The sequence below is a fragment of the Motacilla alba genome, chromosome Z, assembly GCF_015832195.1.
Source record: "Motacilla alba alba isolate MOTALB_02 chromosome Z, Motacilla_alba_V1.0_pri, whole genome shotgun sequence".
Taxonomy (NCBI): Eukaryota; Metazoa; Chordata; class Aves; order Passeriformes; family Motacillidae; genus Motacilla; species Motacilla alba.
This window is the reverse complement of record NC_052046.1, coordinates 8302025-8328576: the sequence shown is the minus strand read 5'-3', so window position 1 is coordinate 8328576 and position 26552 is coordinate 8302025. Positions and strand designations below refer to the sequence as shown.

The following is a 26552-nucleotide window of genomic DNA, read 5'->3' as shown; positions in this document are numbered from 1 at the left end:
GTGGAGCTGGGCTTAGTCCCAGGCACCCTGGCTGCTCTGCTGCAGCAGGAGGGGCTGTCCCCACCCCAGCACGGAGCACTGAGTGCCAGGCATTTTTTAAAGGGTCATGGAAGGCATCCCTTTCATGGTTGTAACCTCTTAATCAGGTAAGTGTCTTCTATGACCAGCAGAGAAGAGACGAGTTCTGGACACAGCAAGTTCTGCAGGCTGTTGGTGCCTCTGCCTCTTTCTTCCTGTGCCTCCTCATCTGTGCCCAAGTCCATGCTGGCCTGACCCAGCTGCCTGCAGCATTTGGTTCTCATGAAGAAACTGGGGAACAGGCTGGAAGTTCATCTGCAATCACCCAGCTGCAGCACAGCCCCTGTGCCAGGGCCAGGGTTTGCCCCTTTCCCCCTTGGCTGCCCAGGGACACAGCATCCTTCAAAATGCCCACAGGTAGCAGGTACTCCTTGGAGAGACAGAGGATGTGACCAGGACACACAGGAAATACACACCCTTTGGTGTCCAGAAGCCAGATGAGACCCCAGGACACCCCAAAGGACACCAAACCCTTGTGGAGTGACTGGAGATGGGCAAGGAGAGTCAGCACCTCCACCCTGTGTCTGGCTCTACCCCAGTCCAAGCTGAAGCAACCATGAGGGGCATCTCCCCAGAGCTGTCACCAGGACAAATGCAGATCGCTGCCGTCCTAACACCTTCCCCCTGCAACTTGCTTTATCTTGCTGTCCCTCCACATGCAGTGGGTATTGATCAGCCCTCAGGATCTATCTCTCGATTCCTCCAGTGGTATCTCTCTGCTCCAAGTATCTCTCACTCTGCTCCGCTGTCTGCTGTGCCCGTCTATACCTCCACTATCCATCTGTGCCGCCTCAGCTGCAGCCGTCAATAGCCATTTGGGGAATTTCTCTCCAGCTGGGAGCATCACCAGACCCTATTGGTGCAAAATGCTGAGCAGTGGGGTAAAGGGGACACGGTCCTGCTTGCTTGCGCCAAGGAAAGCCTGACATACTTCATGACACACGTGCAGAACCCCAGAGTTGCTGTTACCACTGTGGAGGTTCTAGAGAGGAACTGAGTGGGACAGGTTCCTTGTTTGCCATGCCCAAGGCAATGGGATACACTGCACCCTCTGGAGACCTTGGTGTTGCCACTAGCTGGCCTGGGTGCTAAACTGACCCAAGCACCCCAACCCCTCTGCCTTGCAGAAGGGGAGCTTCCCCAAACACTTGGGTTCCTGTTGGGCCATGGAGCAGTCACCACGTCTTTCTCACCTCACCCAGCCCAGCTTTCAGTGTGCAGGGGATAAGGCACAGCCTAGAGCAGAGGGTGCAGCACAGCAGCACTGGGAGGGGAAGCTGGAACCATGTGGCATGGGGTCCTGTGCAATGAGTCCTGAGGGTCATTTGGCCCTGTGGATCCTTCTGAAACAGGATCAGGTCTCATCTTCCCAATGGCAATTCAACAAGAGTGCCTCACTGACTAGCACTCAGAGAGGCTGGCAAGCACCAGGAGGTCCCTGCCTCTGCCGCAGTGGGATGGGATGGGCCAATGCAAGCTACAGCTGTCCAGCACTGAAATAGGATGGCCGACAGCTAATTTATCTCCTGTGCAAAGATAAACAGCGCCTGGGGGCCCTGCAGGGTCGGGAGCTGCCCTGCACTCCCAGGGAACGGTCTGATTTTTCCAGGAGAGCCTCCCTGGTGAGCGTGGTGCACTATGTCACACGCAGCTGAGCTTAAGGAGCCCTGAGAATCACCAGAGCCACGGCAGGACAAGGGGTAGCTTCTCAGGAGATGTTCATAGGGAAACTGGAGAGCACAGAAGCAGCTGCTTTTCCCCACAGAGGGAAGTGGTGAAGGGGACAGAGCTGGGCCATGGAGCCTGAGAGCAAAGTCAGCTCCTGCCATCAGCATGGCCAGTGGCTGTTTTTCCTCAAGATGCTTAAAGGAAAAGGGAGGACTTGGCTCATGCTGGCTGCCCCTGGCCCATGCAGCACACAAGAGGCCGTGGAGGGGACAAAGCTACCAGCCCTCCCAACCTCCTGTCATCCTATGCCACTCAAACCCAGTGCAGCAGCAGGAAGTCTCAGTGACAAACTGCTCTGGCTGTGGGATGGAATCAAAGCCACTGTCCCTTATGTCCCAGTGTTGTAGGGCAATGCTGCTCCCTAAGCTGCCCTGGCCAAAAAAAGCCCAAGGAAGAGCGGGTGCCTCCTTTGCCTCCTGGCAAAGTTTCCTCCATAGAGAAAGGAGTCAGGAAAATCTGGCAGACTGGCAGATGGAGAGAGAGTAAGGAAACAGTCAGGGGATGCTGCCAGTGGGCAGCACCCAAGGCAGAGAGGTGCTGTGCTCTCACCTCATCTTACATCCTTGTCCGACATCTCCAGACACACTTGATAATACCCTGGTGCTGCAGTTTACCCCACTGCAAGCAGGGACGCAGGGCAAGCCAGGAGCATGGAGCCACTCCAGTGACTGACACATAGCCTTGTTCTACCCGTGCCAGGAAGCCTCTTTGGGCATCCAGGCCACATCACAATCTCAACCCTTCAGCCAGGGGCCAGGCACCCACAGCACCTGCCACAAAGATCCCTTCGAAGTCTCAGGCTGAGGGTCATGGGTCACACTGCTGTGACACCCCGGCCCTTGAGAATGGAGTTCAGGGTTCAGCACTTGGAGCTTCCCCAAACACCCCTTTGTGTCTGCACATGGATTGGTAGCATGAGCACACACACCCACCTCCCCCAAAAAAGCACGTGCGCACACTCCTGCCCTTCCTACCCTTCCCAACAGAGATTGCATGCACCAACAGGTGAATGAACACACAAAACACACACACCCAGGTTCCCCACAGACACACACAGGACATTTATTATTGTCCTCAAGGGCAAACACACATGTATGTGCATGCACTGCAGGAGCTCAGCCCCTCTGACAGTGCACACTGCTTCACACACGCGTGTGTGCATGGTTACTGCTCCAGGTGATGGGCACATGTCCTGAACACGCACCACCAGGGAGTACACACCCCTTAAACACCGGGCACACTCCCGTTGGTGTGTGGGGGCTCCCACACGTTTAATGCACTCACTTCTCCCACTGAGCACAGGCACAGGGGCGCTCAGACACCCGGCACACACACGTGTGGGGGAGGTTCATCCATCCCACTGCACGCACGCAGGCAATGAACACACACACACTCACCTTCTCCCAGCACACACAGGTATCCACACATACACAGGCAGACCCTCTAAGAGGTGCGCGATGGGTGCAGCACCCTCTTACACACGTGTGCACAGACCCCTCACGCACCCCTCCCTGCTTCACACTCCCTTCTCCTCACACATCCATGTGTGCACAGCCTGCACACACCCCCATGCACTCTCCTCGTCCAGCACCCACACATGGACACAGACCGGGGGTCTCCCAGCCCGCTGCGCCCCCGGCCCCTCCGGCGGCCCCGCGCAGGGCAGCCCCGGGCCGGCTCTCGGCGGGCCGGTCCGGGGCGATCCCCCGAGGCTGCCGTAAGCCCAGCCCTCCCCGGGTGACTCCCTAGACGTGCGCTAGCAAATGGGAGCGGGGAGGGGTGTTGCTGTCTGACTGCCACTTGTTGCAAAAAAAAAAAAAAAAAAAAAAAAAAAAAAAAAAAAAAAAAAAAAAAGGAAGAAAGAGAGAAAGAAAGAAAAGAGGGAAAAATCCCACCCACCCTCATCTGCCTCGGAATAAAAGAAATATCGGCGGGCGCGGCGCCATGTGAGCGGCGGCCCGGGGCCGGGACCGGGCGGAGCAGCCGGCCGTGCCCCCCGGGACGGCGGGGCGAGCCCCGGGCGGCGCTCGGAGCCGGCGGCATGGTGGAAAACCCCAGCCTGGCGGCCAAACCCGCCCTGGTGAGGGACGGAGCGGCCGGAGGGGCTCCGGCGACGCGGGGGTGCATGGCGGGAGCGGGGTAGGGACACCCGCGCTGGACAGGGAGCGGGATCGGGGTTCCTGGTGAGAGCGGGAGGGGCGTCCCGAGAGGACAGGGCGCCCGGGGAGACCTTCCGGCGGGATCGGGACGGGGTCCCCGGCGGGGACCGGGCGGTGGGGGGCTCGGCAGGTGAGGGTTCTCCGTCGGGGCGAATGTCTCCGTTGGGACCGCGGAGGAAGGGGGTCCTCGGTGGGACGCGGTTCACAGTGGAACGGGGGCGGGAGTCCCGCCACGACGTGGGTCCCCAGCGGGATGGAGGAAGGAGGCTCCTCGGGTCGGACCCGTGTCCGGTAGGAGCGGGGACGGCGTCCCCCGGAGGAGAGGGGATGTGGTACCGGAGGGCCGGGTCCCCCGCGGGGCAGGGTGCCGGGGGTCCCGGCGGGGAGGAAGCCCCTCCGGCGGCGGGAGCCGCGCCCGGCGCCGCGACGGTTCCGCGGGCAACTTTTGGGCAAGGCCCCCGGGAGCGGCGGGGAGAGCGGGTGGGGTGGGGGATGCTTCCTCCCTTCCCTCCTCCTCCTCCGGCTCCGGAGGCAGCGCTGAGGCCGTGCCCTGTGCCCGCAGCCGGCCGCCCCGCCGCGGGGGCCGGGGGCGGCGGGGGGGCTGCGCTTGGCGGCGGTGATGGAGAGCCTGCAGCGGCAGCAGGCGGCCCGCCTGGCCCGCGGCCCCGACGGCGCTCCCCGACGGCCCCCGGTGGAGCCCGGCCCCGGCCCCGGGCCGCCGCCCGCCGCTCCCCGCCGCCGCCCGGCCTCCGGCCCGCGCCCGCCGCTCGCCGCTGCGGGGGAGGAGGAGGAGGACGAGGAGGAGGAAGAGGAAGAGGAGGAAGAAGGGGAGCCCCGCGACCCACCGCCACCGCCGCCCCACGAATGGACCTACGAGGAGCAGTTCAAGCAGGTAAGGAGGCATCGCTGCCCCGGCACCGGCTGCTACCGGCAGGCATCCCCGGTGTCCCCCCCGTGGTCCCCAAACTAGGGTTCAGCTTTCCCTGAATGGACAACCCTTATGCCCTGCTCTGCTTCCAAACCCTGTCTGCATCCCACCCTAAATGGGCAACACCACGCCCCAGCCCAGACCCAGCCCGAGTAGACATCCCCCATATCCCCATTAACCCCAGACATGATTGCAATCCTACCCTAAATGAAACCCCACCAGTACTCACCCACTGCCCCCAAACCTCATCCTCCCCTAAATGGGTACCCCCTGAATGCTCCTCACTTCCCCTGTCCCTAAGCCCTGTCCCATCCTATAGACATCGTCATCTTCCTATGTGCTCCCCATCTCCCTGCTACCAAACCCCATTTCGACCCTGCTTCGTGACCCCACATCCTCGGTGTCCCCTGTGCCTCTACAGAGGCCCTGCATCATGATACGGTGTCCAATGTCCAGGCATCTCCCTGTGCCCACCCTGATCTGTTCTCCATCCTGGTGCCTTCCATAATGGGTAAAACAGGCTGACCCCTGTCCACGGGGGTTTTGCAGAGATTAAAAAGGGCAAGGGCTCTGGGTTTGTGGTCACCCCAAGGAGCTGGCAGGCCATGGAGCCGAGTTCTTGTGTCTCTGTAAGGGCCAGGCTGTATTACAGTTGGAGGAAGTAGCACATACACCCTGTCCCCTCATTCCTGGTGGGTGTAGGGGAGACCCTTCTGCAGCTGAGGACATGGGGAAAGGGCTTCATGAGCTCATGTAAAGGATGGAAGAAAAGTCTCCCTGTATTTAATGCACGTGGATCTCATCTGAGCTGTGTTGTGCAAGCTCTGGTTTGCACACAGCGGGTGCCTCTGCATGCAAGGGTGTGGGCATGGAGCGCACGGCGCCAGGGCAGGTTTGTGCTCTCCGTGCACTCAGCTTCCTTGTGGGAGAGAGAGAGGCACAGTGGGTGACAGGGAAGATGTGGTGAGGGGATAGAACAAACAGAGATGTCCCCATACAGCTGTTGTGTGGCTTTTTAGGATGGTACTGCTCAGGGGCAGGAGGAGGAGGGCACTTCGGTCTCATCCAGTTCTGGCAGGAGAGCAAGGGAACAGCAGCAGGGACCCAAATTTTGGCTGCTGTGTGGGTGTGCTTCTGCCTTTTCTGTTTCAAATTGCTCAACACGTTATTATTTTGGGGGACCGGGGCTCATCCCCTGCCTACAGGGCAGCAGGCAGAGGTGCAGACAGGGCACGGGCAGCACATGCCCCCCGGCTGTGCCCGGGGATGCTGCCAGCGCCTGACACTCCCTTGAAGCAGCCCGGGGAGGGCCGGGGTGGGTGAACTGCACAGGCCAAACAGCCCGTCCGGGAAGTGTTACATTACACCTCGCTGCACAGAAAAAGGCTGACTGTCCGGTTCCCGGGGTCAGCCGGGAGGTGGGAAGCAGCTCCTCCCTCCCAGGGAGGCTAGGAAAGCATCCCCGGCATTTCTCGTCCTTCAGCCTCCCGCCCTGCCCCTGTCTGGGGCTGCCCGAGCTCCTTGTGCAGGGCAGAAATGTTGTGAATAGTGGGAGAGGGATGACAGGAGAGGTTGGGGTGCAGGATAAATCCTGCCACAGCTTCCCAGGGTGAGAGCTGGCTCGTTCCTTGTTTACTTTCTTTGGATTTTTTGAACCCTGATTGGAAAAGTGATGGCCCCCTCATCCAGAGACCCACGCCTGTGTTTCCCACCTTGTGGCGTGTCCCAGCCAGCTCAGGGAACAACAGGATGTCCTTCTGCAGTTTGGAGCAGGCTGCGGTGCCAGCTTGCTTTGAGTCTGCAGGATGGCTGTCACTCCTGTCCCTCCCCTGAGATCATGCAGGAGGGGACATACCCCTGCCGGGGAGGGACATGTCCCTGCTGGGTCCTCCCCAGGCTGCAGGGCTGTGGCTCACCCAGCCTGGGGAACTGGTTCTCCACTCTCTGCAGGGACTAAGTGGGGAGGGTGGCTGTGCTTCAGCTTCTGGAGGTTTCCCAGGGGTTGGGCTGTGATGCTGTGGGGGAGGTGGAGGGGCAGCATGTGTCTGCTGGAAAGCTCTGGGGCAGTGGCAGTGTGGTTGAGAGGGTCCTGGAGCTGGAGAGAGACCCTGTAGTCACCAGAGCTGTATTTCCCACCAGGACTCCCTGCTTGAAACTGCCCAAACCATCATGCTGTGACCCAGGGTGGGGTTCAGGGCTTGTCCCTGCTCTCATCCTCCTGCACTGGGGGCACAGCTAAGTGAACAGAGACCACCAAATCCAGGCTGTTTGGGAGAAAGTGGGCAGAGAGAGACCACCGCATCTCTCTGCAGTGAGGAGGATGCCTTGATGGGAATGGGGTGCGAGGCTGGTGCAGGACCAGCCAGGGAAGGGTTTCTGCACCACACAGTGGTGCTAAAAATGGGAGCAGAGGACGAGGTGGTTGTGGTGAAACCCACAGGGTTAACAGGCAAATGCTGCTTTTCACGGAGGAGCTTTTTGGGGAAATATCCCACATGTATGCTGTAGTTTTATATGCTTCCTGAGGTGCTGGTTTGGGGAGGGGGGGCTGGTGAGACCTTTGCTCTGACTGAGAGGGCTGCTGTAGTGTTTCGAGGCTGAGAGACCCCCTCACCCCTGCCTCTTGCATCAGCCCCCGGCGCCGGTTTATGTACATTGATAAGGACACATGGGTAGAGACCTGGGCAAAGGTCTGGGAGGTCTCCACACCCAGGGCTGTCAGGCAGACCCAGCCCTGAGGTGGGGGTTACCGAGTGGGGTGTGATTGTGCATTAGCCATGAACCCCAGCTTCCCTGAGGGCTGGGATGCCTCCAAGTTTTAATTCTGTGGTGCTGTATTGTGTTTGACTTGGAGGGCACGGGTAAGAGTGCATTTCTGGTGCCAAGCTCAGCTCCATGAATTCAGCTTTCCCCCTAGGGAAACCATGCATATAGACAGGGACGGGGGCACTGGTTTCCTCCAAGTGATAGAAGAACAGCACCAGAACCTGGGGCTTTCTTCTCCATTCCTCAGGGTGGGAGGGACTCAAACATCTGGGCTTTGCATCCAGCTCTCTGTTAGCAGAGTGTTTGCTGGCAGGAGGATGCCCTCCCTGCCAGGGCCCCTCTGGCATGTTCACACCCATCTGTGACTGGGGGGATCAGGATCCTCTCTCTGAAGCTCCTTCCTCCCTTCCCAGGAGCAGCTGCAGGAGGTGAGCCCCAGCCAGCCCTTTAGGAACTCGAGGGTGTCTCGTAGCCTCAGTGGTTAATTTGGGGGTGGCTGGTTTTGCCAGCAGCTGTTTGCCATTATCCTCAGCCTAACCCTGGAGTGGCTGTTCCTCCTGCCTTGCCTGTCCCTGATGCCAGGAGTTCCCTCTTGCACCCACCCACCTGTCCTTAGTATTCATTTAGGGAGGTCTTGCCAGCTGTGAATGTGTGCACTCACATCTCAGAGCCTGGAGGTGTGTGTGCCCCTGTAGACAAAGACATCCTTGTGACACAGAGGGTCATCCCAAAATGAGTGGTGTGTTCCCTCCTACCTCTGTCCCTATTGCTTTGTCCTGTGGTGTTGTCCCTGGGAATGGAGGAAATAGAGTCAGGAATGTTGAGGGAATGGAGGTGGCTGAAGAGGGGTACTCTGAGGAGAGGGTAGTGGTCTCTATGCCACAGCCCCCTCCTCACTGTCAGTGTATCTTCAACCTAAGGGCAGGACCAAGAGCTCCCAGGGCTAAATTAGGGGGTCTCTGGTTACACTGCAGAGTCAGGGAGGGAGGAATGGACACAGTGTGTTTGCTCCATCCATGTCTGCCTGGAGGCTTTTCTCCAGCAAACCTGTGAGCAGAGCTGTGCCTCTAATCTGGGACCACCTGCAGCAGGGAGGTGGCATCAGCAGCAAGGGTCAGTGTGCCAATCCCTGGAGCTCCAACAGCTCTGGCAACCCAGCAGCAGTGGAGGGCACAGGACAGGATGGGGGGCTGCTGGGGTGTGGCTGGAAGGGCAAACAGAGGTGTTCTGGGGGTGCGTGTGCCCACAGACCAGCCTGAGTGTGTGCATCTCTATAAGTGCACGTGTAAGTATGGGGGTACGTGTGTGAATGTGGACCCACCTGAGTGCCCCTGTGTGTAGTGATCCTTGGGAGACCCTGTGTGTCTGTATGGATGCACAGGAGAATGCAGAGTGTGTGGGAGTGCTGGAATGTGTTTACGGGTCCTTAGGAGCACACAGGTGTGCATGGATCCATATGGCTATGGGTCTGTGTATGGCACCGTGTGTGTGTTTTTTTGTGTGTGCCCACATGAGTCTGAACATACCCGTGTGCATGTACAGGGGTGTCCCAGTGTGTTCAGTCATCTGCATGTCCATACCAGTGTCACAATCTTGGAATTGCATGGATCCACGGGTGCTTGAGGCAGGATTTGAGGGCTAAACCCCCTCCAAGGCCCCCTCTTGCCCAGCCCACAGTGCTGAGGAGTGGTGGAGGTGCCAGTCACCTGCTCCCATTCCTACCCTCAGGGCACTCCTGGCCCCACTGGAGCCTGTGGGATGCTCAGAGCCTCAGAAGCTGCCACAACACTATCTTCCAGACAGGGGTCCAAAGGGTTTGTGCGTGGGGCTCCAAAGAGGAGGTGTAAAAACTAGTTGAGGGTGTGAGAATACCGTCAATGTGGAGGGGAGAGGATCACTATCAGGAGCTCACACTGAGGCCGCTTCCAGCTCCCTCCCCAGTTCCTCCCTGAAATCAGATGCCATTTGAGTCTCTGGGGAGGATGCACCCCCTCATCAATCTGGGCCTCCAATAATCCACCCGTTGGGTTAATAATGGAGGTAAATCTCCTGTGCTGCCAGCTGGCTGGGCAAGTCTGCAGCAGGGAGGTTGGATCTCGGGCAGTGGACTCTGGTCTCAAGGGGATGGATGGATGGATGGATGGATGGATGGATGGATGGATGGATGGATGGATGGATGGGTGGATGGATGTGCACAAGGATTGTGTGTGTATGTGAAAAGTGTGTAGGGATGCATAAGTGTGGACAGGGTCTGTGCAGAGGGGGAGCACATACAGAGGCTGTGTGAGTGTGCTTGCTGGGGCTGTTTGTCCAGGGTGAGGATGCACAAGGAGAGCATGCACACGTGTGTGCATCTGCAGAGCAAGCTGCAGTGTGCACAAATTTGCAGAGGGTGAGCAGACTCTATGTGGGGGCTCTGGAAGCCTGTTCCCTGGGGCACAGGGCACCCACTGGAGTTGCCTCTGTTGGTGAGGCTGTGTTCTCCATCATGCTTACAGAGCTCCATCATGCTCCAGAGCTTACATCCCATGTCTGTGGGAGGGCATGAGGGAGAACCAGGCCCAGATGCTCTTTCTGCTCAAGCACACAGCTCTTCCAGTAGCTGAGGCGGGGACTGGGGTTGCTTTCACAGGGTGTGGTTTGGGGCGGCCTCCAACCTTTCCTTCTGCATGTCCCGTCAAAGAAGTTGCAGGAAGGGGATGGGGCCAGAGGTGCATGGTGGGGAGGGGGATTGAACAGCCCGTGCACATCCCAGGCATGCACACAGCCCCCCGGCTGTGCACCCCATACTTACACAGCCCCACAGCAGGTGTGTGCGTGCACAGACCTGGTGCTAGAGCATGCCCTGCGTGTTCATCCATACAGGTACCATGGGGGTGCATGTGCATGTCCCCTGGGGACACCTGGGGTGGTGCTGGTCATGCACAGGGTGCCATGGCTCCAGTCATCTAGTAAGGGATTGAAGGGGAAGGGTGTCTCACAACTTCAGTCGCCCAGAGAGGGATCAGGGGCGGGGGGGGGGGGGGGGGGGGGGTGACAAGAATGGAGTGGGAGGCAGACATGGAGAGGAAAGCAAGGATGGAGGGGGAGGCAGTGGCGTAGCAAGCGCCGATGGGTCAGGGAGGTTAACCCGAACAAATCTGCTCATTGACTCCCTGCCTGCTCAGCCATGAACGAGTAACAAGGGGCTGATCGTGGGGGACGCGCGTTCGCCGCGAGCCGGGACCGCCTCTCCCGTGCCACAGCCCCTGGCCGGGACAAGGGGCTATGGACGGTGCCCATGGTGGCACCACACAGCCGTGGGCGTCGTGCTTCCTCTGGCTCCAGCCTGTGGGGGAGCCATGCCAGCACCCCCTGCCTCAGTTTCCCCTCCTGCGGAGTGTGTTAAGCGGAAGGCTGGGGACCCTGTGAGCGCCCCACGTCACGCCAGGGCCAGGCTGTGGGTGGGGGGCTGCCGTCCCAAGGCCGGCGCTTTCCAGCCAGCCTTGCGCGGGGCCGGGTTAATGTTTGCAGCAGGCAGCCCTCCCGGGAGCGGCTGCGGTGGGAAGGGGGGTTTTAATGACCTGCCGGATCTGCCGCATTATCAGCGCTGATTAAACCTGCCTGCTCTATAAAGCGCCGTTAAATATTAAGCATGATGAAAGGCTTTGAGGGGGAACACAGCGCTGGGAGTGGTCCCCAGACAGAGGTGTACGGCCATGCTAGTGGGGTGACTGCTGAGGTTGGTGGTGTTGGGATGAGCAAGCACCCCGCACCCCTCAGGGCTGTGGGGTAAGGGGAGCAGTGTGCCCCCATGAGCCAGCACTGCCTTCGAAAGCAGCCGGCCGTCCCGGCAAAGCCGTCCCGTAACCATTAACTTATTAACAACTGGTGGAAGAGACAAGTGGTGGCTTGCAAGGTCAGGGGGTGGTTTGTGCCTGGCGGGGAGTGAACTGCCCCCCAGCTCTGGCAGTGGGGATGGGGGGAGGGACCTGCAAACTCTTAGTTTGTTGTGCGCGCCCCATGGCAGGGAAGACTCTAACTGTGGATGCTGTTGGGATCCCTGAACCCCAGTGTGCTCAAGGCTGTGCCTCAAAAGGGAATGGCCAGATCCTGTGATTATCTGCAAGGTAAACTGAGGCATGCCAGCAGGGCACAGGGGAGGACACAGCAGTGTCTGGATGCTTGGTTGTGCACCAACCATCTTCCTCAGGAAGGATCTCAGAGGCAGCAGTCGAGCTCCAGAGAGGTGCAGTGACTCCAAAACAGTGCATCATCAGTCAGCCACCCGTGGTGTGTGGCTGGGGGGTGCAGGGCAGTGAGCATTACCTGGGCGTGCTGCGTGAACAGTGGCCAGATGGAAAAATTAGCAGTGTGGCTAATCAATGTGGTGGATATTAAGCAGCTCAGGGTTGGGGGGTTTGCATGGTGGGGGGGAGCTGAGCAGGGTCTAGGATCGATACAGCTCATATTAAGTGGATTAAATCCTGGCTGCTGATCTGAGCCCTCTCTGCCAGCAGGAGGTGGCAGCTGAGCAGGGACTGTGGGGGTCCCACTGAGATCATTTCTCTTGGCAGCTGGGCCCAGGAGGGACTGTGTGGGGCCTCACCGGGGCAAGCTGAAGTGCCTGATGGGTGGCTTAGCACCTCATCACATCCTTCCTCTGTCTAGTGTGTCGGGTAGGCTAAGGGGTCACAGGGACCCAAGCTTCGTCTCTAGAAGCCCTCCTGGCTCCAGGAGAGTCATGTGCTGGGTGAATGAGTGGTGTTAACAGTGTTACTTAGTCGTGGGGAGGAGGAGGAGGAGGAAGCACGAGGCCTATTCACGTCCTGTTAATAAACCTTGTTCGACCCACTGACCTTTAACCTGCCTGACAAGCCCCGTTATCCCCATCCCTTAAGGAATATAGATGTCACCATGGCAATGGGATGGCAGGAGGGAGCAGGTCCCAGAGCTGCACCCAGCATGGGGTGTGGGATGAGGACACACTGAACTAGTCCTGCACAAGCACCCAGGCCAGCAGGGCCAGGTGGAGGTGGGGTGCTGCTGGGGTCCCAAGGCCAGTGGGGTGGCCAAGCATGGACAGGTCCCCGAGGCTGGCAGAGCAGGGCTGCACTGCACACCGGTGGGATATTGATCCCGGGGCTTGACAGTTTAATACTTCCGTTTATAGAGGAATATAGTTACATCGATGGCGTTAAATGAGTTACTAATTATATCAATACAAACACGATTAAAAGGGTCCTTGCTCATAGGTCACCACAAGCAGGAGCTGCTGGTTGTGTTGCACAACTGCCCCTGGGCAAGGCTCAGACCACTGCTCCAAGGCACATGGTGGGGGGATGCTCTGGGGCAGCATGTGCCCTGCAGGGTCAGGAGTGCCCATCCATGTGGAGTGCCTGTCTGGGGTTGTGCAGACATGTGTGGGACTGTACATCCCCTTCTGGAGTTCTGCGTTCCTGTCCGGGGCTCCATGTGATCATCTGGGGTTGTGGATGCACGTACAGGGCTTGTGTGTGCATAGGTGGGGTTGTGCATGTCTGTTTGGGGTTGTGCACGCATGTATGGGGCTCTGTTTGCCCATTTGGGGCTGTGCATGCCCAGCTGGGGTTTGTGTCTGCCTGTCAGGGTTGTGCATGCCTGTCTAGAGTCGTGTGTTCTGTTTTGGGAGTTGTACATGCCCTCCAGGTTTGTGAGTGCCAGTCCAAAATTGTGCATGTATATATGGGGTTGTGAATGCCTGTCTGGTGTTGTGTGTTCCAGTCTTGGGTTGTGGGTGCACATGCAGCAATGTGCATGTTCCAACCGGGGTTGTGTGTGCGCAGTTGGAGTGCCTGCCCATGATGTATGGATGGGGTTGTGGATGCTCCTGCAGTCTGGTGCGTGCCCATGGAAGTCTGGGCACACACCAGACTGCTGTAGATGCCCGTGGGAGGCTATGCTCTTCCAGACATGGCTGTGTGTGCCTGTGTGGGGATTTGTGCGCCTGTAGGTTGTGTGTGCATGTGCATCACAGGCTTTTTCACGCTCCTGTGATGTTCCACGTGCACACCATGCAAGGTTGTGCAGGATTGTACATGCCCATTCCACCTTCTGTGTGGCACTAGGGGCATCTGTGTCCCTGTACAGGGTTCTGCCCGTGCTTATGTGGAGCTGTGCAGTGCCCACGAGGGCTGTGCACGCTCCTGTGGGGTTGTGTGGACCCACACAAGGCTGTGCATACTTGTGGGGTTGTGCAAGCTGAGGTGTATTGTGCACACCTGTGTAGGGTTTTCTATGCTCACGTGGGCTTGTGCACCCCCACGTGGGATTGTGGCAGCCCATGTGGGGTTTTGCACACCCAGGTGAGGCATATGTCCCTGCACAGCGACTGTGTATGACCCAGGAGATCTCCAGTCCGGGCATCCCCAAATCTCATGGAACACCCCGTGCATCCCAGGCGTACTCAGGAGCATGCCGGCTTGTCCCCGGTTACTCAGCTCTGCTCTCATCTCCACTTAAAAGCTGACCTTTGCTCCCCGTTTGATGTAATGTGTTTTTGCATCTCAGTGCCCCACAGATAAAAGGTTAGAGGTTAATAAACAGTGGAAAAGTAGAACCTGGCCCTTGGAGGTCACACCTGTTTTGGGGGCTGGAGTCAGTAGCAGCCTGCTCTAGTTGGGATCCTGCCTGCGTCCATGGGAGGAGAAACACGAGTGGCACCCAGGGCAGAGGTGTGTGGGCGCTGAAGCCCATCCACTAGGTGACCCTCGAGAAGGCCATGGCTTCACCTTGCAGTGGTAGTTGTGAATTCTGGGGGTTTGCCCGTGCCTTGATAGGCCAGATGTCAGGGGGTGTCAAAGCACTTGGTGTGGAGGCCTTCCAGAGGCAGGGATAGGCAGGAAAATGCAGGCAAAGCCTGGCTGACACAGCCTTCCTGGGGCAGAAATCAAAGCAGCCTCCTGGAGTTCTGCTCAGAGCCTGACCTAGTTACTCTAATCAATGATTCAGGGACCTCCTGGAAAAGAGTAGGCAATGGGGAGGGGGCACAGAGTGAGACAGGGAACACTGCGATGGAGAGGGACACAATGCTGGCACCCAGGGGTCAGGGCACTCCAAGAGCACCCAGCTGCAAGGAGGGGATAAGTAAGTGGGATCCACAGAGCGGGGCAGCAGTGCAGAAGGAGCTCCATGGAGCCAGGCAGTCGGCACTGTGGGTGGGGTGAGAGTCTGGCAGTTGTACCCCTAGACAAAGTTAGGGACAGGCAGTTAGCACCGATCTGTCTCTGACAAGGGACTGACAGCTGGCACCTGAGTTAGTCAAGGGACTGTGTTAGGTGTGTCTGTTCAGTGCTGGGAACCGTGGGGTCTGTAGAAGCATCCTCACATCCCTCTAGGTCCCCTCATTCCCCCATCCCCACATCCCCACCTCTCCAATGTCCCCTAAAGTCTCTACACCCCACATCCCTATATTCCCATGTCCCTGTATGCATGTGTCCCCATTGCATCGCTACATCACCCCATCCCCGTGTCCCTGGAGTCCCTGCAGACCCACATCCCTCCATTCCTGTATCTCTGCATTCATGTGTCCCCACGGCATCCACCCCCATCTCCACATCCCCCTGCGCCTGCAGCCTGACGACCCTTAAGCACAGCTCCCTTTATCTATCTGGTGAATGATGTTCTGTGTGGAGCGGGGGTGTGCTCCCTTTCTATTGTTTTTTAACGGCCTTTCCCAGCACAATTGTTTTTTAAACGACTCTATTTTGTGCCTGACTTTGTTTTCCAGCTTGCATTTCTTTGTATACGTTTTGGAAATCCATTCTGGACTGCTGAGTTTTGTTTCTTTTCAATGGCTTTAAATTCTTGCCGGGCTTGCTGGGAGGAATTGGTGTCTATAGTGTCTTCGATTGGTGCTAATTTTTCCTTCATGTGCTCTGACTTTTACTGCTGGGCCATCGATCTGGCAGGCTCCAATTTGTCATGGTCACTCAGGCGCTGTGCTGGAATCAGGCAAGCCTGGACTTTCGCAGGGAGCCGGCACTTGGTGTCCCTGGTGTAGGGGCTGCACTCGCCTCCCCAGTGCTGTCCCTCAGCTCAGGCTGTGTCCATGTGTCCAGACCATCCAGCACACATAAGTATCTTCACAGCCACATGTTTGTGGCTGTGCAATCCTGGGCACATGGCAGCCTTGGCACTTGCAGCTCCTTCAATGGTACCCAGTGGTGTGGTCGAGCCAACTTTTCCTTCCCCAGGATGGGATCATCCCCCACTGTTTGGGTGGGCCTGTGTCTCTATGAGGAATGAGGGTTGATGAGGATGCTGATCCCATGCTGGGACTTGGGGAACACCAATACTCTGCAGAGCTGAGCATCCTGATCCCGGGCTCCTGTCTGGGGCTTGGGATTTGTTGATGTCTCTGGGCTGTGATTCTTGCATCAAAGAGGGCGGGGTGCAGGACAAACTGAGGCACAGACCCAGCATCTCTGCAGCAAAGATTCAAAATAGTCAGTGGTCTGTGGGGAGCCCGTGCCAGACCCAAGGCACAGAGAGAGCCTGCACCCAGGCAGAGGGATTCTGTTAGTGGTGCACAGAGAGCCTCTTGTTGCTGGCACAGCAGGCAGGTGGGGCCAGGGGTGATGCCAGGTTCTGTTTGGCCCCAGGCACTGCTCCCCTCTCCATTCTCACCTGCATGTGCTGGAAGCACTGACCCCTCTCTCTCTCTCCTGCCTCCAGCTCTATGAACTGGATGAGGACCCGAAACGCAAGGAATTCCTGGATGACCTCTTTGGCTTCATGCAGAAGAGAGGTAAAGGTGGGTGGCTGGGGTGGGTGCCACTGCCACCCCTGCCTTGGCTGCTGGTGGGGGGCTCATGGTGTGTGTTCTCGGGCTCTGAGCTGCTCCAGGTCTCTGCAAATCCCTCAGGCAGGTCCTGTGGTGCTCCCCCTGGGCCTCCCCCCAACCCCCCAACCCCCAAGTCCTGGGGATATCCCATGCCCATTATCGATGCCCAGCAGGGATGCCCGCTGGAAGCACCTGGTGGGGATGTCCATTAACATACCCCTTGGTGACAAGCATTAGCAACACCCGTTAATGATGCCCATCAGCAGTTTTCAGGTGGTTTTAGGGATGCCCGGTGGGAATGCCCTTGGCAGTGCCCTTTAGGGCTCCCTGTTAGCAGCACCTGGTGAGGATGCCCACCATCAGCACCTCTCAGCGAGGCCTATGGTGTGCGGGAGTGGGGCCGGCAATCCGGGCAGCGCCGGGCACCCACGGGTTAAGGGCTCGCCAGCCAACCCATCCTCATCGGAAATCTTTGCTATCGGCATGGGGAGCCGAGCCGGCTCCCGGGGACTCGATAAATGCTTTAACCTTCGCCCTCCCCGGTTGGGCCTGCGACAATTAAAAGTTGCCGAGCGCGGGCGTGTGGCCGGCCGTATTAATTAGAGCCTTTTGCTGGTGTGTGGATTAATGAACAAGTCGCTCGATAGCCAGTAAACCCCAGGCAGAGGTTAATGCCGAGCTAATTAACGGGGAAAGGCTGAGGGGGGTGCAGGAGCTTTGGGGCTGGCTGTGCATGGGGTGAGGCAGGGCAAAGGGGAGCAGTCACCTGCACGCCCTGCCCATTGGAAGGGTGGTGAGGGTCCCCACCTGGATGTGGGGCTGCGGAGATTGACTTTTGGGTTGGGCTGAGACACCACAAACTTGTTGCAGTCACGGGTGTGTGGTGAGAGGCTGGCACGGCCATAGGGCTGATGCTGGGGCCAGCTGTAAGCTATGGATGGCCTGGGTACTGCCCCATGGGTGCCCCCTGGCCCTGGTGCAGAGCTGTGGGGAGTGAGTGGGAGCATCAGCACTGGCTCGACCCTCCAGCATCCATCAGCTACAAGATTCATGGGCTGTTCTGCAGCTTCATTATCTCTCTCTCCAGAGCTAATTAACTCCCTCGCTATTGGGGCCGGGGCTAATTAAGTAAGTGCCTGCTGGTGTGGGGAGGAGGGAGGGAGCCTAATGCTTCCCTGACAGTGCTGCTCTACATCCCTCTGTGTCTGGATGTCCCACTCCTGTGCCCTCCATCCCTTCTGTCCTGCCTCCCCTTCGAGTGGGTGCCATCCCTCTGGAGAGGGCAGGCAGGGTGTGGGTGCACAGGTGCAGGTGTGCAGGGATTGAGGTGCATGAATCTTGTGGAGGAGACAGGGATTTTGGACTGGGGTACCAAAGAGAAAGGGGGCAGAAGGGCTGAGGGGCAAGGACAGCATCCCAGGGTTCATCAAAAGTTGGGTAAGAAGCAGCACCTGAGAACCCACTGCAGGAGCAGCTGGGGCACCCAGAGGTGCATGGGCAGGGGACTGTGACACCCAGCTTGTGTCCCCAAGGTCTCCAGGAAGGACTGATGTCCACGGAGTGAGCCCTGATGAAAGGGACTGCATCCCGCCTGCTGTCTGTCAGGACAGTATCAGCACTGACATTTGTCAGCAGAGTTGAGAATTTGTAGGGCTGAAAAATGGGTTGGGGGGCAGACCTTCTGAGACCACCCCATGGCACAAGGGCACAGCTGGCCCTGCTGGCTCATGGAGGTGATTCCACCATCAGACAGACACGGGGTAAAGGCAGTGGGGCAGCTCATGGCCATGACCCAACTTCTGTGGCACCTCAAAGGCAGTAATCAGGGACAGAAGGGGGCTATTTCTGCATTTGCTTAGTGGGGTCTGCAGGCGCCCCCCCCCTCCCCCCACCCTATTTCACCACCAAGCTGAGTGCCCTGCTGATAACACAGGGCTGTTAATCAATCAAGGCGCTAATTGCAGCACCACAATGGCTGCATCACCTCCCTGGGCTTTTGTGCCCTTCGGCCTGGCTGGGGCCGGGGCTGGAGCCGGGGCTGGGGCCGGGGCCATCACTCTGTGGGGGTGCAGACAGGTGCCTTTGTCAGTGGGACAGGCATCGGCCATGTACCCCACGCAGCCCAAGATTAACGGTGAGGCAATTTCTTAAGCCACCAAGGCCGGAGGTGGGAGAAGAGAAATCCATGGGCCATTGGCTGGGGGCTGAGACCTGAAAACTCATTGTTTGGGGGTGAGGAAGAGCCCTCAAACTGGCCCCCCAGAGGTGATGGGTCTTGTGCCAGCAGCCCCGAGGAGAGCTGGTGAGCTGCTGACAGCATGTGTCAAGTCAATATCTCTGCCTTTCTCCCAGGAGGATAAACTCTTCTCCCCCTTCCCGACCTGGTGAACAACACAGACACACATAAAAAAAAAAGTTAAATGAACTCAGTAAAAGAATAAAAAGAGCTCATTTTTCAGGCTTATGTGAAGAAGCCAAGCCAATATCAGGGCCATAAATTAGGGATGCTGGAGGATGGCGGTGAATGACGGCTTCGTTTGAGGGGCGAAGCGCAGTCGTGACAGCCTCCCTCGGCCAAATGGATGGCTTTTCAATACTGCCTGTGCCCCGCCACCTCGCAGAAGGAATAAATATGGGGTGGAATGGTACAGGACGGGACAGGGTAGGATGGGATGTGCTGCTTGTCCCTCCTCTGCCCAGCTTCCAGCAAATGCCCAGACCATTTTCACAAGGAGGCATGGAGCACAGCAAGGCTGTGAGGTTATTTGAGGGTGCTGAGAAAGTGGGGAGGGGTTTTTAGCCAGACTTGGTGGCTGTGGAGACCATGCTGATCTATACTGGGCTCACAGAACCCTGGTGAACCCATGTTCCCTTGCCCCATAGCCTCGTAGAGAAGGGTGATGGTGTGGCACCAGGGATCAGGGTCTCTGCTGAGAGCAGTTGAAGAGGATTTGGGGTCAGGTTTCTTGAAGCAGGGCACTAAAGTCCTTTAAGCAGAGGAAACTTCTGGGGCTATATGTAGGGTTAAGAGGTTTTTCAGGAACTCTTTAAAAGAGTCTGGAGCTGGAAGAGAAAACCTCTCCATTGAGAGATGGTAGGGTGAGTCCTCCCAGAAGGGTTGTGGGGGTCAGCCCTCTTCGGAAAGATTATAGGATGGGTCACTTTTTAAAGTATAAATGGAGTCTCTCTTTATGGGGCTCTGAAAGAGCTTTCCAGAGTGAATCATTCTAGGATGCTCTGAGAGATTTCATAGATTGGTGCTGTACAGATAGCTCTGAGAATTGTAGGGCTTTATCTAAGGGTGTCTGGAGGGAGTACTTTGTCCATCGCACTGAGGCTCCATATCCCAGAGAGTATACCCAGCCCCACTGACAGCTCCATCAAAGGTGACCCTCTGCCAGCATGCTGGGGTCTCCCCTGCTTTTTGGCACAGTGCCACTCTCCCTGGCACCCTGGAGTCCTACCTGCACCCCAGGTGCCCATGGGTGCTCACCTGGGCATGGACAGATGCGGCTCCCATTGTGGGTACCACAGTGGGAGTGGGGGGAGGGTGGGGGCTGTGATCCCAGGTACAAAGGGCCCCTGTGGGCAGCCCTCTACACCCTCTTCTGTCTCCTGTGTGCCTCTGGAAGGAACACCAGTGAACCGCATCCCCATCATGGCCAAGCAAGTGCTGGACCTGTACACACTGTACCAGCTGGTGACAGACAAGGGTGGCCTGGTCGAAGTCATCAACAAGAAGATCTGGCGGGAGATCACCAAGGGCCTCAACCTACCTACCTCCATCACCAGCGCTGCCTTCACCCTCCGCACACAGTGAGTGCCTGGCAGCATGGCAGGCGGGGATCACCTCTCCTGGGACTCCCACTGGCTCAGATGTCCCAGAGCCCTGGATGGGGTCTGTCATGGAGTGCCACAAAAGTGGTTGGAGGGCTCTGCTCCTTCCCAAGGGCTCTTTGCTCAGCATGGGACTGGCTGGGAGGTGCACGACTGTGGATCTCCCCCTGGCTCTCTTCCCGTGCAGATACATGAAGTACCTGTATCCCTACGAATGTGAGAAGCGGGCGCTCAGCTCTCCCGGAGAGCTCCAAGCTGCCATCGACAGCAACCGTCGGGAGGGGCGGAGGCAAACTTTTGGCACAGCACTCTTCAACTATTCACCAGCCAGCACCCCAACCCTGCTGGGCACCCCCAAAATGTCTCTGCCAGCTCTTAGCATCTCCACTCACAGCTGTGGCCAGCTCAGCCAAGTGCACAGTGTTAAGAAAGGTGGGTGAGGATCCCATCTTCCCAGAGATGGACACTGCTCCACAGCAGGGATGTTTCCCTGTCTGCTCTTCTCCTTTTTGCTTGGGGAAAATAGGAGCAATGTTTTTCTTTTAGTCCCTTTCAGGGAGTGAAACGAGTGTATTTTCCCTGGCTTTGGAGAAGGACCATGCCTAGATGTTGGAAGTGGTGGCCTGCCCTGCCCCATTGCTGGTGGGGTGGAGTTGGCACCACTGGGGACGGTGAGGTGGGGTGGTGATGAGGGACCCACTGAGCTCTCTTGGTCATTGCAGAGGACGGAATGCTGGCAGCATCAGTGCCGGGGCGCATCGCTATCCCAGTGGGACTGGCCAGCCACCATCTCACAGCAGCCCAAGCAGCAGCTGCCTCACAGGCAGTGGTGCTGGAGCAGCTGCGGGAGAAGCTGGAGACAGGGGAGCCCCCAGAGAAGAAGGTGGCCCTGACAGCAGAAGAGCAGCAGCGGCTGGTGCAACACGCGCTTCAGCACAACCTCCTGGCCATGGCCTCCCAGTTCCCCATGAACATCAAGATCTCCAACCGAGGTAAAGACATGCAACACCTCAGCCTTGGTCATCCCTTTCTCTGGCACCCGAGGTGGGAGCAGCAGCAGCCACTGGAGAGGAGTATGGATGCCCAGAGGGACTGCATCCCGGCTTATCTGTCTCGGACAGGTTCTTGTTTCTGTTTCGCTTAACACTCATATTGGTATTTCCTTTCCCCAGATGACAGACAGGAGACTGCATTGAACCTGTCCACCAACAGCATTAGCAGTATCAACATGTCAATAGAAATAAATGGAGTTGTCTACACAGGTAAATAGAAGGGCCGCTTGGCCCGTGTAATTGCGGCCGGGAAATCCAATAACTTATAGCCACTGCCTGGCCAGCAAGTCCTTCCTTCAATCTGATGTCTTTACTATAAAATCCATCGTAATGAAGTGGCAGGGCTTGGGGAGAGGGGGCAGGAGGAGGAGGGGGTTGACAAGGATGGAAATTGGCCCAAAGCAGGTGCTAGCGATGAAGGGCTAAAGTGGGGGGTGAATAGATGGACAGATGGACAGACTCTGGCTGAGATGTGACCCTGCACCTAAGGTCATTCCACACCCCAGCATGCCAAAGGCAGGGCTTGGATTTGTGGTCAGCCCAATGCTTGTGTGCTCAGAGGGTCTCTCACGGGGTGTGGGGCTTGGCTGATTGCAGAGCATGGTGTAGGGAAAGATGTTGGGGTGCTTTGGTGGAGCAGAGGATCCTTTGGGGTGCCATTGTGCACCAACCTGGGTAAAGCAGCCCATGCCCCCCAGATCCCCATCCCATGCCCCCAGATCCATGCCTGTCCTGCTGAGACACCCCACAATTAAAATCAATGGCTTTGCCTTCAGAACTTAAATATTTAATGGGCGGGAAAGGTCAGGGCTAACTCTCATGTGGGGCTGCCAGCCAAATGGGCGCTGTGCCACCCCACAGGCTGCCCCACTGGGCAAGGATGGGTGGGTTGGGGGACACACCACAAGTGATGACAGGGGGCTGAAGCCCCCATGAGTCTTCATCCCACACTCCCCAGCCTGGGTGCTGGGAGGCAGATGAGTCATTCCTCCAACCCAGGGCTTGCCCTAACCTGTTTGTTCTTGTCCCCCAGGTGTCCTGTTTGCCCGCCGGCCCTCAGCCACCCTGGCACCTGGTGGAGGGAGCGCCCAGACCCGTCCAAACCCCATGCCTGCCCCAAATCCCCTGCTCCCAGCCTCCTCTCAAAGCCACACTCCCACTAGCACCTCACCATAGGGCAGATGTGCCCCCATCCTGAAAGCAGCTGGGGGTGCCCAGAGTCTGGGGGGCTGAGCTATGGGACCCAGCTGGGCCACCAGGGTGGGGTGGGGGACCCAAAGGTGTCTCTTGCTGCAATACCGAGCTGTGTCCATGCAAGGCTGTGAACACCTGCACGGGCCCTTTTGTCCCTTATCCCCACACGTGCCCTCTGACACACACACACACACACACACACATTCCTTCCCAAGGCACCACCCCCAGGTGACCCTCCCATACATCTCCTGCTGCCCTGATGCCTGGGGGACCCCCAGGACCTGCATGCTGCATCCCCTACATCCTGCAGCCCCTAACCCACCTCGATGCACGCACTGCTGCCCCTGTACACGCCTCAATGCATACACTGTATCCCCTGCACACACCCTTGGTGCCCACACTGGCTCTCCATACACACCCTCCGTGCAAACACTGCAGGCGCGATATGCTGCAGCCCCTGTAAATTGTAGCCCCTGTACACTGCAGCCCCGATATATATCCTGCACCCCCTTCCCACTGCAGATGCCTGTACCCAGTCCTCCTGCGCTGCCTGGGCTTGCTGTCCCTGCCCTGAGACACCCCCAGGGTAGTGGCATCTCAGCCCCCCAGGTCCTCAGCTCAGGGGGATCACCCTGGGGGGGGCAAATAATGGGGATATTGGTGGGAATGGTGGGGGTGAAGCTTATTGGGGTGTGGCTGGGGTTGGGGGTTTATGTCGGGGTGGGGTTTGTTGGCGGGGGGACGGCAGCGTTGCCCAGCAGAGCCCCCCCATCACCAAAGACTGCCTGGGTGCCAGGGTCCCCAGATGGGTGACAGGGAGAAGAGGGCACTCCGAACTACCTCGTTGGGGCTGGGCGGGCGCCTCCTCCACCCGCGTGTACCCCAGGGTGCCAAAGCAGGTGAGCGTGGAGCAGCGCTCACCTCTACCTCAGCGCGGGGGGGCTCGGCGGCGCCGGCCTGCTCCCTGCACTCCCACCGCAGCCGTGACTCCGTGTATCTATTAAAGGAAACAAACTCCTGAACCAAACTGGTGCTGAGGGTTGTGTGCAGGGCATGGTGCCACCCACCGAGCTGCAGGAGCCAGTTTGGAGGAGCAGGACGCCCTGACAGCCTGGGGTAACACCTGTGGTGCCTGAGGTTTGACAGCCCACCTCATGCTTCCTCCAGCTCAGCTTCTGGGAACTCTGAGTTGCAAAGAGGTGCCCTATGCCTGCCAGAGCTCACAGACATGGGCTGATCAGACAGAGCACCGACTCCAGCTGTGCCAGCCAGGCTGTGGGGTGTGCCCCCATGAGCCCCCAGTAGCAGCTTACCCATGGGTGAGGATCCCACTAGGCTGCCCTGTGCCAGGAAAGGAAACATGACACTCGAGCTGCTGAGATGGTTTCCATGGGGCTGTCAGGTTGGATCTGGCGAGATGCCAGCAGAGACGCACCAGCCTGGCACCTGAGCAGTGCCCACAGAGGACACAGGTGACCATGGTGGAGCTGGGAGGCACACATATATGTGGATGGTCACTTGTGCTCCCTTTTACAAACTCAGTGGCATGTACACTGAGACCGTCACACTCAGGCTCACGCATGGGCTTCCACACGTGTGCAGCCACCTGTACATTTGAAGAGGCACAGGGGACTCCGGTGGAGACAGACACTCCGGCCAGAGGCAACCATGAAGACAGGTCCCTGGCACCCAAGGGGACAAAAACTCCTGTTTTGAGTCCCCCCCGAGGCCAGACTCGGACCCCTGGGGACACACAGCTTCCCGGGGACAGCTGCTGTTCCTCAGGTACAGCCCCAACTCAGTCCTTCGAGGACAACCCCCAGTTCCCCGGGAACAGCCCCAGCCCCTCGGGAACAGCCACAACCCAGAGCATCCTGCCGACATTCCCAGGGCAAGGGGACACCCCCAGCCCGGACCCCTGAGCCCACCCGGGGAGCGGTGTCGCTGTCCAGGGTGCTGCAGCAACGCTGCCCGCCCCAGACCCAGCCTCGGGACACGGGGGTGTTGCAGAGGCTGGGGGTGTCACGCTGGAAACATGTTGGGGGCACGGGGGTGACACAAAACCCCTGCAGAGGACCAGTGGTGTGGCGGGTGCGCCCCTGTGTTCTGGCCACCGGGGATGGAGGCAGGTTCATGAACAAGGAGTGTGTGTGTGCATGTGGGGGGGGGGGGGTTTGTTTGTGAGTGTACCAAGCAGAGCTGGAATGGAATGGGATTGATGCAGCCTTAATTGGGGTCTCGTGTCCCTTTGCACTGCTGTGAAGTGCTGGCCACAGCTCATCGAGCACCGCAGCCCCAGGGAGCCGGCAGGGCACATGTGGGCCCGTGTCCCCACTCATTACCAGGCTCAGAGGGTGATGTGTGTTTCGGTGCTTCCTGGGGAGCTTGGGGACACAGCTGCTGTCACCTGAGTAACCAGCCGTGATTGATGCCTGCTTCCCCATGTCCTGCAGAGACTGTAATTGAGCAGGAGAGAGAAGGTGGAGGATGAGGGGACAATCCAGCCCAGCCGATGGAACGTTGAATCCAGCTGCAGCACGGGGCCGGGGGAAAGTGGTTGAATCAGTGTGCCCCTACAGGCTCCCGGTGTGGGGATGTGTTCAAAGGCCTGCTCTCATTCCCAAGGATTGGGGAACAGACTCCATGTGCTGGGCTGTGGGCAATCAGTGCCGTAGCTGCAGCTCCATTCCAAGGCTTGCAAACTGGATGGAACTCTAAAGGGTGGGGATAGGGACAGTCCCAAAGGCCCCCCAGGTGCTTGAGGCCCAGGACTGCCTGAGTTTCTCAGCTCAGGGTACTGGGTGGTCTGGGACCCGCTAGTACAGGCATTTGTGCGTTTGGGGCATTGCCCATCCTGCTGGGCCCAGGCCATGGCAGAGCTGTTACCCTGTAAGCACAGGCCATGGCTGTGTGCACAGCCCCTGGCCCCTTCTGCAGCCCCCGGGCGCTTCTGCTAATGAAGCTGTTTCTATTTGTCGCCTTTGTGGAACAAAGCTCAGCTCTTCGCCCTCTGAAGGTCCCAGTTATCGATCCCTGGGAAGAAAAGGCAGCGCGCACGAAGCCTCAGCCTTCTCCTGCTGCCTGAGTGCTCTGCACAGCTCCTGCAGGTGATTTCAGGGGGGATATAAGGGCTGCTGGGGCACTGGGCCACCCCACAGCTCCCTCCTGCATCCTGGCAGGCCTGTAGAATAGGAATGTACCTGTAAGGATTTTTCAGGGCACAGTGGGTTTAGCTTTCAGCAAAGGGCAATGGGAGGGTTCCCCAAAGCCATGCAGCCCACATTATCAACGATGTTAGCAAAATACCTGCTGTTAGCAGATGGTTTGTATCTAAAGAGTGGCCTGGAACGTTGACGAGGTGTTCCCTGGTTCTTGGGCTATGGCAGTGCAATTCCCAGGCCCTTGTTCATCCTGGCACTGCTGAAGTCATTTGTACATGACGGGGCTGAGCCCTGGGATACAGAGAATGACACCAGAATATGCTTTGAAACTTCACACAATCACAGAATCATCAGGGCTGGAAGGGACCCCTGGAGATCACCCAGTCCAACCCCCCTGCCAAGGCAGGGGCACCTGGAGCAGGTGACACAGGAACACATCCAGGTGGGGTTGGAATGTCTCTAGAGAGGGAGAATGTACAACCTCCCCAGGCAGCTGTTCCAGTGCTCTGTCACCCTCAGGATAATGAAGTCCTTCCTTCTGTTTTAGCTCATGGCCATTGCTCCTCATCCTGTCACAGAGCACCACTGGAAAGATTCTGGCACCATCCCCTCTGACACCAGCTGTTGACATATTTATATGCATTTATGAGATCCCCTCAGTCTTTTCTCCAGACTAAACAGGCCCAGCTCCCATAGTCTCTCCTCAGAGGAGAGATGCTCCAGGCCCCAGATTGTCCTTGTGGCCTCTGCTGGACCCTCTCCAGTAGCTCCTTGTTTTCCTTGTGCTGAGGAGCCCAGAGGGGACAGAGCACTCCAGGTGTGCCCTCGCCAGGGCTGAGTAGAGGG

The 26552-nt window shown here is 58.1% G+C and overlaps 1 protein-coding gene across 1 annotated transcript; it reads left to right on the top strand.

Moving 5' to 3' along the window:
* Positions 1-3660: 3660 nt before the first annotated feature.
* Positions 3661-23805, top strand: ARID3C (AT-rich interaction domain 3C). Its single transcript, XM_038125815.1, has 8 exons — positions 3661-3886; positions 4528-4857; positions 16354-16426; positions 20095-20278; positions 20487-20731; positions 21022-21291; positions 21472-21561; positions 22385-23805. The coding sequence occupies exons 1-8, from the start codon at positions 3848-3850 to the stop codon at positions 22525-22527; spliced, it is 1374 nt and encodes a 457-aa protein (XP_037981743.1). The 5' UTR covers positions 3661-3847; the 3' UTR covers positions 22528-23805.
* The last annotated feature ends 2747 nt before the right edge of the window (positions 23806-26552 follow it).

What these genes read in the sequence shown, in the direction of transcription:
- ARID3C (XM_038125815.1), top strand. Translation starts at nt 3,848, where the DNA reads ATGGTGGAAAACCCCAGCCTGGCGGCCAAACCCGCCCTG. An exon ending in ACGAGGAGCAGTTCAAGCAG is followed by an intron (nt 4,858 to 16,353) that starts GTAAGGAGGCAT and finishes TCCTGCCTCCAG; the next exon opens with CTCTATGAACTGGATGAGGA. An exon ending in AAATGGAGTTGTCTACACAG is followed by an intron (nt 21,562 to 22,384) that starts GTAAATAGAAGG and finishes CTTGTCCCCCAG; the next exon opens with GTGTCCTGTTTGCCCGCCGG.